This window comes from Oncorhynchus mykiss, chromosome 5 (assembly GCF_013265735.2).
Source record: "Oncorhynchus mykiss isolate Arlee chromosome 5, USDA_OmykA_1.1, whole genome shotgun sequence".
Classification (NCBI taxonomy): domain Eukaryota; kingdom Metazoa; phylum Chordata; class Actinopteri; order Salmoniformes; family Salmonidae; genus Oncorhynchus; species Oncorhynchus mykiss.
The window spans coordinates 90,126,907-90,139,755 of NC_048569.1; the positions used below are offsets into that span (position 1 = coordinate 90,126,907).

The 12,849-nt window shown below is 45.6% G+C and overlaps 1 protein-coding gene across 4 annotated transcripts in view; it reads left to right on the top strand.

Moving 5' to 3' along the window:
- The window catches only part of hmcn1 (hemicentin 1), a 223,525-nt gene that overhangs the window by 156,848 nt on the left and 53,828 nt on the right, over positions 1–12,849 (top strand). For all 4 annotated transcript variants that reach the window (XM_036978737.1, XM_036978740.1, XM_036978739.1 and 1 more), the window contains exons 46-52: positions 113–280; positions 2,259–2,372; positions 3,568–3,654; positions 3,811–4,002; positions 4,348–4,635; positions 4,807–4,952; positions 11,993–12,143. In XM_036978737.1, coding sequence (XP_036834632.1) covers positions 113–280; positions 2,259–2,372; positions 3,568–3,654; positions 3,811–4,002; positions 4,348–4,635; positions 4,807–4,952; positions 11,993–12,143 — 1,146 coding nt within the window. The remainder of the gene's footprint in view (positions 1–112; positions 281–2,258; positions 2,373–3,567; positions 3,655–3,810; positions 4,003–4,347; positions 4,636–4,806; positions 4,953–11,992; positions 12,144–12,849) is intronic.

The following is a 12,849-nucleotide window of genomic DNA, read 5'->3' on the forward strand; positions in this document are numbered from 1 at the left end:
GGAAAATAGGATTTTGAATCGAATCAATTGTTTGGTCTCCACAATGATAGTAAAATAAATGTTTGTGTTAATGTGTGTCTTAATATACATGGTATGTACATCCTCTCTCCAGTCCCCCCCAGTATCAGTGGTCAGACCCAGGTCCCAGAGAATGTGAGTGTGGTCGTGAACAACCCTGTGGCTCTGACCTGTGAGGCCTCCGGCATCCCCCTTCCTGCTATCACCTGGCTGAAGGACGGACGGCCAATCAGAGCCTCCAGCTCTGTCCGCGTCCTCTCAGGTTAGCTCCCCATTCGGTCTGGCTTGTGTGACATCATCTTGGTGAAGATGGTTAAGATGGCTGTCGTTGACTTGTATCCTTACAACCGTCTGTTGCTATGACAACACGTTGTATCCTTATCCCCCTCATTTCCTTTGTGCTTAATGTCAGGTCACATGGTCAGGAATAAAGGTCCTTCTAGTTAAGTGGCCAAGGGAAGTAGACGAGGAAAGGAACCCATGTTTGAGAAGTACAGGAATAATCAGGGCCTTCTATTACAACAAGGATCTCTGGTACTATCTAGCCACATCGTCTGACTCTCTGTGGAGTCACGTTGATCAATCTGTCTGCCAGCTACAGTTGAAAGGCCCAAACAGTTGCACTACATCAACTGTAATGTGATCAGTAGGACGAAGGCCAACCCCAACAGAGCTGCAGACGAGGCGGTGTGTAGAAAGACAAACCTCTGGGAGAAGGCAGGAGTTTTTGTTGTTGAACGCTTTAACAAGCTGCTCTCTTTGTGCTTCCAAAGACAACAGTCAGCGGTTCTGACTGCAGCTAGTCCCAACTGCCACCCTGTTCCCTAAATAGTTTACTACTTTTGACCAGGGCTCTTGTTAAAAAATAGTGCACTCGATCGGGAACAGGGTTGCAGTTGGGACGAGCCCTCGACCTCCTGAAGTTATGGTAGTCACTTTACCTCAGTCACTTCCTTTACCGTCCTAACTCACTCTAATACAAATACAGCCTAGCCTCAAACATGGACCCGCGGTCTGACCAGCGGTCACACACATCAACCGCAGCCTGACCGCCTTTTCAGGCTAGAGGATGTGAGGAAAGGGGATATGGCAGTTGTGATTGTGGTCAGCCAGGGAAATGGATTTGTGTAGAGGTGATTACTGGTTCAAACTCTGTGGGGTGTGGTCAGTAATTCTCCACTGAAGCAGTTAACATTATATACATTTATTGCACGTTCAGCTGTAAATTTAAGAAAAATTATCTAAAAAAAAGATAGCTATAAAATAATGATTTAATCCTACCATAAAAATAATGATTTAATCCTACAAAAAAATAATGATTTAATCCTACCATAAAAATAATAATTTAATCCTACCATAAAAATAATGATTTAATCCTACCATAAAAATAATGATTTAATCCTACCATAAAAATAAATAAGCTCAGTCCTCTTCTAAGAGCCACATCTGTCTGGGACAATTTTCTACTTGAAATCAGAGAACATTGTGCTACTTGTCCTCTGGGATGGATCTGATGTGCTCCTTGAAGTTGGTGTTGAGTTTGTGTGTATGTGTGCGTGTGTGTGCGTGCGTGCGCATGGCCGTGTGTGTGCGTGCGCGCGCATGGCCGTGCGTGTGCGTGTGTGCATGTGCGTGTGTGTGCGTGCGCATGGCCGTGCGTGTGCGTGTGTGTGTGCGTGCGCATGGCCGTGTGTGTGCGTGTGTGTGTGTGCGTGCGTGTGTGTGTGCGTGCGCGCGCATGGCTGTGTGTGTGCGTGTGCGTGTGTGTGCGTGTGCGTGTGTGTGCGTGCGCATGGCCGTGTGCGTGCGTGTGCGTGTGTGTGTGAACTGGTTTCTGTGTCCAGATAATAACTGTTGTTTTTGAAGTAAAAAAAGAGAGAAAATAGGAACTGATCTGAGTTCATCTGTTTGAGTGGGTGTGTTTGAACAGCTGTGTCTTGGTCAGTGTATCCTGTTTCACACAGCTAAATAGATTTTTAGTGCCCCAGAAAGCAAACTGCATGGAAGCCACAATTGTGATGTGAGAGGGAGCATTTTGTCTGTTTGCACCTCTTTAGGCTCCAAACTGTCCCAAATTGCACCATATTCCCTATGTAAAGTAGTGCATTATGAAGGAAATATTTTACTATTTGGGAAGCAGAATAAATATTGACTTTATATTAAGTTTTGAAAAAGACCAATCAAAGACACAGTGATTATTTAGAGACTTGAGCTCAACCAAGTATTGACATGTTTGTCAGGAGGGCGGAGCCTTCGTCTGATGCACGCAGCAGTGGAGGATGCTGGGAGATACAGCTGCATTGTGTCCAACACGGCCGGAGAGGAGAGGAAGAACTTTGACCTGGACATCCTGGGTAATGACGTCAATGACCTTTATCTTATCTCTCAGGCCTTTGACCTGAGAGAGAAATATGTTTTGCAGTATGACACTGGTGGATATTGTGATAGTGAGAATACCTGATAACCACTACTGGACGGACTTAACATGAACAACCAGTTTGAACGCAATGAAGCCTTCATAATCCCATTATAACGCCTACATAGATGGCTGAGGGTTGGTACAGTAGTTGGTCAGTACAGTAGTTGTATTGCTCTTAACCTCTCTGGGATATGTGGGACGGTAGCGTCCCACTTGGCCAAAAGCCAGAGAAAATGTTGGCTGGATTCACGTGTTGTGAATCCAGCCAACATATCAGATTTCAAAAAGGCTTTTCGGCGAAAGCAAACGATGCTATTATCTGAGGATAGCACCTCCGTAAACAAAGAGAGAGAAGCATATTTCAACACTGCAGGCGCGACACAAAACGCAGAAATAAAAATATAAATCATGCCTTACCTTTGACGAGCTTCTTCTGTTGGCACTCCAATATGTCCCATAAACATCACAAATGGTCCTTTTGTTCGATTAATTCCGTCGATATATATCCAAAATGTCCATTTATTTGGCGCGTTTGATCCAGAAAAACACCGGTTCCAACATGACTACAAAATATCTCAAAAGTTACCTGTAAACTTTGCCAAAACATTTCAAACTACTTTTGTAATACAACTTTATGTATTTTTTGAAGTAAATAATCGATAACATTGAAGACGGGATGATCTGTGTTCAATACAAGAAGAAAACAAACTGATGCCTTTAACAAACAGTACATTTGAAGTGACCCTCGTTTTGAACAGGGTTACTTCTTCATTACACAAAGGAAAAACCTCAACCAATTTCTAAAGACTGGTGACATCCAGTGGAAGTGGTAGGAACTGCAAGAAGGTCCCTTAGAAATCTGGATTCCCAATGAAACCCCATTGAAAAGAGAGTGACCTAAAAAAAAAAAAATCGGAATGTTTTTTCCTCTGGGTTTCGCCTGCTACATAAGTTCTGTTATATTCACAGACATGATTCAAACAGTTTTAGAAACTTCTAATAATATGCATATCTTATCTTCTGGGGATGAGTAGCAGGCAGTTTAATTTGGGCATGCATTTCATCCGGACGTGAAAATACTGCCCCCTGTCACCAAGAAGTTAACCCTTTCCATGCATGTCATCTTCCAGTCCCCCCTAGCATTGTGGATGAAGGCACGGTGCAGGATGCCAAGGTCAAGGAGAAACACAACGTGACCCTGACCTGTGAGGTTGCAGGTCAGTGACATCATGGCAACACAACTCCACAATGACTAAATTCTGAACATATCTCTATCCAAAATAGACTATTTTACAGTTCATACATACTGTAACAGGAAATTATTTCACCATCCTGATGGTCGCTAAGATAACCTATTATTAACCGTTACCTAGGTAACCCAGTGCCGGAGATCACCTGGCTGAAGGACGGACAGTCATTAGGGACAGACAGACGTCACCAGGTGTTGTCTCACGGACGGTACCTGCAGATATCTGGTGCCCAGGTGGATGACACGGGCAGGTACAGCTGCCTGGCACACAACAGAGCAGGAGACCGCAGCAGACACTTCAACCTCAATGTACTGGGTAGGAGGACAACTACTCGCTCAGTATATTTTATTTACATATATATCCTTGATTTATACTGGTATAAAAAGATCCCATTGAGATCACATTTTCAGAGGGTTTGTAGGAGGCTTCTCTCAGTAAGTCACCGAGCCTGTGAAATCTGTCATACTTTATTTCCATTTTGAAACCATTGCGTGACATGCTAAAGCTTCACAAGATGTTATCACTTTGTCATGGCTGTGTTTAAGATAAGAGGTGCTGTAGTATATAAGGTTTACCCTGGTGATTTATCCTATGCATCCACCAACACTTTATCAAAAAAGCCCAACTAGCTTCATTGACCAAGAGTCTGAATCCCCCCAGTGTCTCCCACCATCGTGGGCTCAGGTCCCGAGGGTTCGGCTGAAGAGGTGACAGTAACCCTGAGCAGCCCCACGTCTCTGGTGTGTGAGGTGCAGTCCTACCCCCCTGCCCTCATCACATGGCTCAAGGATGGGACGCCGTTGGAGTCCAGCCACAACGTCCGAGTGCTGCCAGGTGGGCGGACCCTGCAGATCCTGAACGCCAAGGAGGAGGATGCTGGGAGGTACACTTGTGTGGCCACTAATGAGGCTGGAGACAGCCTGAAGAACTACGAGGTCAAAGTTTACAGTGAGTGATAAAAACGTTTTGAAAGATGGTAGTGAGATAGGGAGGTACTACCTTTTAACTTGTCCAATAAGGACACCATTTTTTTGCCATGGTCTGTAACTATCTGTGTGGCTGTGTGATGTATGTAACTGTAACTCTCCTCTCTTCCTTACCTCCTGTCCTCTCCTGCAGTTCCTCCCCAAATCAATAAGAATGATGTCCCAGGTGAGGGGCTGGCCCCCAAGGAGGTCAAGATAAAGGTCAACAACACTCTGACCCTGGAGTGTGAGGCGCAGGCCATCCCTACACCCTCACTGCAATGGTACAAAGATGGACAGGTCAGCACTTTACCTGTACACACACTCTACACTCTACACTCTACACTCTACACTCTACACTCTCTCTCTCTCTCTCTCTCTCTCTCTCTCTCTCTCTCTCTGCATGCTGGGAGTGATTGGTGCATGCTGGGAATTGTTTGAGTGAAGGAGTGCGTGTGTTGTGGAGAGTTAGATATTCACAACTTTCTTTCGGTTTGCTATTTCTTGGTGGCATTTTTTTGGTTTTCTTCTGTGCATGATTAAGGTTATTATTTTAACTTTTTTTGTTGTGGTAGAATTAAGTTTTTTGTTTTTCGTATCGAAATTACCCTGATTTTGGCGGGGATGGCAGCCCGAATGGGTATGCCGTCCCTGTCACTTCGGCACGGCTTTAGGTGTGTTACTGAAGCTACTGTCACGGTGGAGGAGTTTCTGGTCGCCGTAGGAGAGAAGGTGGGATATGAGAATATTGCTTATGCATCCCGGATGAATAAAGCTGTGGTGGTATTTCTTAAAGAAGAGTGTCTGGTTGATCGGATGGTTGAGCATGGTGTACTTCTTAAAGAAGAGTGTCTGGTTGATCGGATGGTTGAGCATGGTGTAATTCTTAAAGAAGAGTGTCTGGTTGATCGGATGGTTGAGCATGGTGTACTTCTTAAAGAAGAGTGTCTGGTTGATCGGATGGTTGAGCATGGTGTACTTCTTAAAGAAGAGTGTCTGGTTGATCGGATGGTTGAGCATGGTGTACTTCTTAAAGAAGAGTGTCTGGTTGATCGGATGGTTGAGCATGGTGTAATTCTTAAAGAAGAGTGTCTGGTTGATCGGATGGTTGAGCATGGTGTACTTCTTAAAGAAGAGTGTCTGGTTGATCGGATGGTTGAGCATGGTGTACTTCTTAAAGAAGAGTGTCTGGTTGATCGGATGGTTGAGCATGGTGTACTTCTTAAAGAAGAGTGTCTGGTTGATCGGATGGTTGAGCATGGTGTACTTCTTAAAGGAATGTTTATTCAAGTTACGCCGCTTTTTTCTCCGTCAACAAGGGTAACGATTTCAAATGTACCACCGTTTATTCCAAATGAGCTGTTGGAGCGCGAGTTATTGCGCTTTGGGAAGTTTGCCAGTTCAATTAAGGTTGTTCCGTTGGGTTGCAAACACCCGGCGTTGAAACAGGTAATGTCATTTCGGCGACAGGTGTTTATGTTTTTGGATTCACCGGAGCAGACTTTACAGTTATCGTTTAAAGTCAAGTATGACAATAGATTGTATATGGCTTATGGTAGTACGGGTAGTCAACGGTGTTTTGAGTGTGGGGATGTTGGTCATAAGCGACATGCTTGCCCGAAAAGGGAGAAGGCCGAGGGAGGGGCGCAGGTGGTCATCGTAACGCCTGGGCCCACTGATGTAGGGAGAGGTGGTCATCGTAACGCCTGGGCTCAATGATGTAGGGAGAGGTGGTCATCATAACGCCTGGGCCCACTGATGTAGGGAGAGGTGGTCATCGTAACGCCTGGGCCCACTGATGTAGGGAGAGGTGGGCCGACAGCGTCAGAGCAGCCACAAGCACCTGGTGCTGAGGAACAAGTTATCCGTGTTGAGGGCACGGGGTTGCAACTTGTATTAGAGGGAAATGTTATGCTACAGAAAATTATTGTTGTAGAAGGTAAGGATGTATCTGAATAGCCAGTTCCTCAGACTGGTGAGCAGGTGCCCAGTATGAGTGCTGGGGTAAAGGAGGGGGTTCATGTGGAGCTAGGCTCCCAGGTAGTGGAGGAGATGCCCATTGTGAGTAACGGGGTACAGGAGGGGATTCATGTGGAGCTAGGCTCCCAGGTAGTGGAGGAGATGCCCACTACGAGTAATGAGGTTCAGGAGGGTTTTCATGTGGAGCTAGGCTCCCAGGTAGTGGAGGAGATGCCCACTACGAGTGCTGGGGTTCATGTAGAGCTAGGCTCCCAGGTAGTGGAGGAGATGCCCACTACGAGTAATGAGGTACAGGAGGGTTTTCATGTGGAGCTAGGCTCCCAGGTAGTGGAGGAGATGCCCACTACGAGTAATGAGGTACAGGAGGGTTTTCATGTGGAGCTAAGCTCCAAGGTAGTAGAGGAGATGCCCACTACGAGTGCTGGGGTTCATGTGGAGCTAGGCTCCCAGTTAGTGGAGGAGATGCCCACTATGAGTAGTGATGTTCAGGTGGGGCTAGTCTCCCAGGTAGTGGAGGAGATGCCTGGTACGAGTGATGAGGTGCAAGTGGGGAGTGTTGAAAGGGATGTGGTAGAGGGGAGTCAGTTGTCTGTGGTCTCAGCTGAGGATCAGGAGAATGATATGGATATCTCTTTAGATATTACAACTGCTGGCGAGGACTCAGTTTATGATCTAGAGGAGGTAAATTAGTTTTTGGATCAGACTTTTGGGAAATCTGTCAAATTGGCAGATTATTTTGATGTTGATAAGTTTGTGAGGTCAGCTGTGATGTTACAGAAGACGGTGGGGTTAGACCAATTGAGTGAGAAGAAGCGGTTTCGCTTGAGGAAATGTATTACTGCTGTTTCAGCAGCAAAAGGTGGTGGGAAACGTGTTCAGGTTAAGAGAAGAAAGAAAAATAATGATGATGATCATGCTTCATAGGGTGTCTTTTTTCTTGTTGGTTTCTCTGTGGTTTCTTCTGCTTTTCTTTTCTCTTTTCTATATGGAGGTACTAAGGGTAGGTTCTCTCAATATTAATGGGGGAAGGGACAGGAATAAGAGTGCTTGGGTATTAGAAGTAATAAAACAAAAAAGGCTTAATGTAGTTTTCTTACAGGAGACACACAGTGATGAGGAAAATGAGGTTGACTGGGGTATGTGGTGGGAGGGGCAGCATGTACTCAGTCATGGTACTAATTTCAGTGCTGGGGTGGCAATCTTGTTTTTCTCAGGCTTAGGGGTGACTGTGGTATCTACAACAGAGATTGTCAAGGGTCGGGTTTTATTGGTCAATATGGATGTTATGGGGTTTCTGTTTTTTTTTTTTAATGCTTATGCTCTGAATGAGGGTACAGAACGTATTGCTATGTTTGATCAAATAAAGGAAACCTCAAGACAGTGTGATCAAGAGGGGTGTATGGTTTTAGGGGGTGACTGGAACTGTACAGTGGATTTTACTGTTGATCGCACCGCTGAAGAACCTCACCTGCGGTCAGCCACTTGCCTGTCTGGCCTATTAACTGAGCTTGAGCTTTCTGATGTGTGGAGAGTAAGGAATGCAAAAGTTAGGCAGTACACATGGCTAAAAATTAATGAAGGTCGTGTCAGTGCAGCAAGGTTAGACAGGTTGTATGTATCTGATCACTACTGTAGTAGGGTTGGAAAGTGTGCCATTACTCCTGTGGGTTTCTCTGATCATCATATTGTTACTGTTGATATTCACTTGTCCTGTCCACGACGGTCATCGCCTTACTGGTATTTTAATGTTAAATTGTTACATGATGTCATGTTTTGTGACAGGTTTTTGTTGTTTTGGGAAAAATGGAGGGGTATAAAAGGGAATTTTGAGTCCTTGAGACAATGGTGGGAGGTTGGGAAGGCCCAAATACGAGTTTTTTGTCAACAGTATACAGCTCTGTCTCAAATTGAGGTTAAAGAGACTATCAAGGCCCTTGAACAGGACATCAAATCTACTGAATTGAAGCTGCTCACTCAGAACGACCCTGGACTAGTCATGAACTTACAGGACAAGAGACATGAACTGAGGTCGTTTCTGCATGAAAGAGTGAAGGGTGCCTTGATTAGGTCTCGTTTCGCTTCCCTCAAGGATATGGATGCTCCTAGCGCTTTTTTTTCCAACCTAGGACAGTCGAAATTTCAACGCAAACAGATGGTCTGCCTTCGTCTCCCTGATGGGAAGGTGACCACGAATGATATTGAAATGCGTCAACATGCCGTGGATTTTTACTCATCCCTTTATAAGGCGGAGGATTGTGACTCTTTATGTACTGAACAGTTGTTACACGGTCTTCCTCAATTGGGACCTGAGCAGAGAGTCTCATTGGACGCTGATATTGCACTGCAAGAGCTGTCCACAGCAGTTATGCAGCTCTCAACAGGCCGAGCCCCTGGTATCGATGGTTTACCATCTGAGCTTTATAAGCACTTTTGGGGGTCTATTGGGGAGGATTTTTATGAAGTGCTGTGTGAATCTTTTCATGAGGGCTCTCTTCCTGTATCCTGTCAACGTGCGTTGCTTTCACTGTTGCCAAAAAAGGGGGATTTGGCTCTCATAAAAAATTGGAGACCTGTTGCTTTGCTGTGCGCAGAATACAAAATTGTTTCTAAATGTCTCTCAAACAGGTTGAAAGAGTATCTGGGATTGTTGATCCACAAGGACCAGTCCTACTGTGTACCTGATCGCTCTATTGTTGACAACTTGTTTCTGATAAGAGATGTTTTAGACATTTGTAAACTGTCTGATGTAAATGTGGGTTTACTTTCGTTGGATCAGGAGAAGGCTTTTGATCGTGTGGACCACCAGTACTTGTTTAAAACAATGAAAGCCTTTGGGTTTGGGGATGTTTTTCTGTCTTGGGTGAATTTACTGTATGCTGGAGCCTCGTGTAATGGTGAAGGTTGGTGGTGGTTTGAGTTGCCCCATCCCTGTCGAAAGGGGCATCAGGCAGGGATGCCCAATTTCAGGGCAGTTATATAGTCTGGCGATTGAACCAATGCTTTGTTTTTTAAGAGCGAAGCTTACTGGTTTCTCTGTGCCAGGTGTAATGAAGGGTCCCACGATAGCACTGTCTGCGTATGCAGATGACGTGATCGTTTTTATTACAGGGGGTGAGGATGTTAAGGTTCTCTCAAACACTTTAAAGGTGTATGAGGGGGCCTCCTCAGCTAGAGTCAATTGGGGAAAGAGTGAAGCGCTGTGGGCAGGTCAGCTTCAGATGGGGTCCGCTCCACGGTTACCAGGGGGGCTTCAGTGGGGCAGAGATGGAATGAAGACTTTGGGAGTTTTTCTAGGCTCCGATGTCTTTCAGAAAAAGAACTGGGAGGGTGTAGTGGAGAAAGTGTGTGCCAGACTGTCAAGGTGGAAATGGGTGTTGCCCCAGCTGTCCTATAGGGGACGGGTCCTGGTAGCTAATAATCTTGCTGCTTCTACCCTGTGGCACAGACTAATGATTTTACAGCCACCAAAGGGTCTGATACAAGAGCTTCAGAGGAACCTTGTCAATTTCTTCTGGTCTGGACAACACTAGATAAAAGCTGCAGCCCTGTATCTGCCACTGCACGAGGGTGAGCAAGGCCTGGTGGACATTTCCTCTAGGATCACGGCTTTCCGGCTCCAAGCATTCCAGAGATTGTTGTACAGCGACTGTTCTAGCTGGGTCGAAACAGCCTACATATTGATTAGGAGAGCGGGCTGTTTGGGCTTAGACAAACATCTTTTCCTCTTAAAGCTGGAGGGGGGTGATTTGACTGGCCTGACTCCATTTTATGAGTCTGTTATGCAGGCTTGGAGAGTCTTTGTCAAGTCCCGTAAGACTGGCACGCCACCAGGGATGTGGCTTTTTGAAGAGCCTCTTTTTCATAACACTGCCATCCAGTCCCGTGTTCTGGGTTCAGCTAGCCTACGTTCATGCCTATTAGGCGTGGGGTGTACCAAGCTGGGTCATCTGATGCGGAGCAGGAGCAGATTGGAGGAGCTGAGAGAAAGAGCGGGGATCCGATCATCTCGCCTACTGAGGAAGGTCTTCGATGAGGTCTGCGACTCCTTGCCAGTGCTTCATCTGCAGTATGTGACTGACATTTCCAATTCTGATCGGTGGAAGGAGGGTCTGGATAATGTGTTCCCTGCACTGATTGTTAGTGCTGCGATGGGGGCATTTGAGGAGGACGCGGGGATGCTGCTTTCCTTCGATACCCCGGAGCTGGGGGAGTTCAAGGAGGTGGGAAAGAAGGCTATGTACAGAACATGTGTGAAGGTGTCCCATGCCTCTTCCCTGGAAGGGGTAAAATCGACGAGGTGGGCGGATGTGCTTGGTCCAGGTGCTTCTCCAAAAGGCTGTTGGCGATCATTATATAAACTGCCTATTGATAAGAGGACAGCTGACCTCCAATGGAGGATAATACATGGAGCTATAGCCACCAACATGCATATGGTACACCTGGACCCTACTGTTGGGGAGGGGTGTCCATTCTGTGCTGAGGATGAATCTCTGGCACATCTGTTTTTACTGTGTCCCAGGTTGGTTGGGATGATTGAACTGATCACTGATTGGTTCTCAACGTTGGGAGAGGTTTTCTCTTCCCAACTGTATATATTTGGGCCAAAGTACAGGTTCAGTCAAAAGGGTGTAGTTGTGTTGCTTAATTTTGTGTTAGGGGCAGCAAAATTAGCGATATGGAAGACCCGAAAGAACAGCATTCGGGGACAGGGGTCTGTGGATGTGGTGGGAATGCTGGAGGGAATGTTGGCAGCGAGACTAAGGGTTGAGTTTGCCTATTATAAACTTGTCAACAATATTGATCTGTTTTTGAGTATAAGGGGTATTCAGAGGCTGTTGTGTTTTGTTACTGTGGAGGAGGAATTGGAGTTGTGTTTTTAATTGATGTGTAACTGTGGTTTTGTATGAGTACTTATTGTGTGGTGGGCCCCCAGACCCAATAAAGAGTATTTAAAACTCAAACTCTCTCTCTCTCTCTCTCTCTCTCTCTCTCTCTCTCTCTCTCTTTCTCTCTCTCTCTCTCTCTCTCTCTCTCTCTCTCTCCTCTCTCTCTTCTCTCACTCCTTCTCTCTTTCTCTCTCCTCTCTCTTTCTCTCCTTTCTCTCTCTTCTATCTCTCTTCTCTCTTTTCTCTCTCCTCTCTTTCTCTCTCTTTCTCTCTCCTCTCCTCTCTTTCTCTCTCCTCTATCTTGTCTCCTCTCTCTTTTTCTCTCTCCTCTCTCTCTTCTCTCCTCTCTCTCTTCTCTCCTCTCTCTCTTTCTCTCTCTTTCTCTCTCCTGTCTCTCCCTCTCTTTCTCTTTCACACACACACACTGACCACGCATCATTCTACAACCAACCCTGATATTCTTCTGTTCCCCAGGTGCTAAGGGCAGATGACCATGTGACAATTAATGCCAACGGTCGTACTGTCAGGATCAAACATGCTCAGGTGTCCGACACTGGACGCTACACCTGCGTAGCAACCAACATCGCCGGGGAGGACGAGAAGGACTTTGATATAAATATTCAAGGTGAACTGCGTTCTCATTGCTTGTGCGATCTAGCCCCTCTGCAGGACTCTACTGTGAAGTCTTAGCAGAGGCTGCCATCTAGTGGTATGTTGGCTCATGAACTTGAGGAGAGTTGTAGCTAGTCCACTCTAGCAGGTTATAAAGAATTTGGCTAATCTCATTCTTAAAATCAGAATTCCTGGAATTTCCCAGGCATAGGCTGTCTAGGATATATGCCTGTCTAGGCTATATACTTGTCTAGGCTATATACTTGTCTAGGCTATATACTTGTCTAGGCTATATACTTGTCTAGGCTATATGCCTGTCTAGGCTATATGCCTGTGATCTAAATCAACAGGTAGACATAAAGTTATTGTTCTCAAATATGTATTATTGGCACTGGCAGATAAACTAATCAACACTAAATAGACACTTTAACTATACATGTCACAATTTCAGACGTAACAATGCACAAACAGTCTATTTTCTGGCAATGCATCCTCTCAATTTACCAGCATCGCTTCGCGCAGACCAAAAAATAGACTTGCTTTCTAGTTTGAAGTGCATGACACAGTTGACGGCATTGACACTCACAGCCTGCCTGTTTTCGCTCATTCACTACCATACATTCTAATTCCAGCGTGTACACGCTCGTTCACACGTATACAAAAACACTTTCCAAAACAAAAACATTTTATTTGGGCTTTAGTCTCAGCAGAGGCTGCCC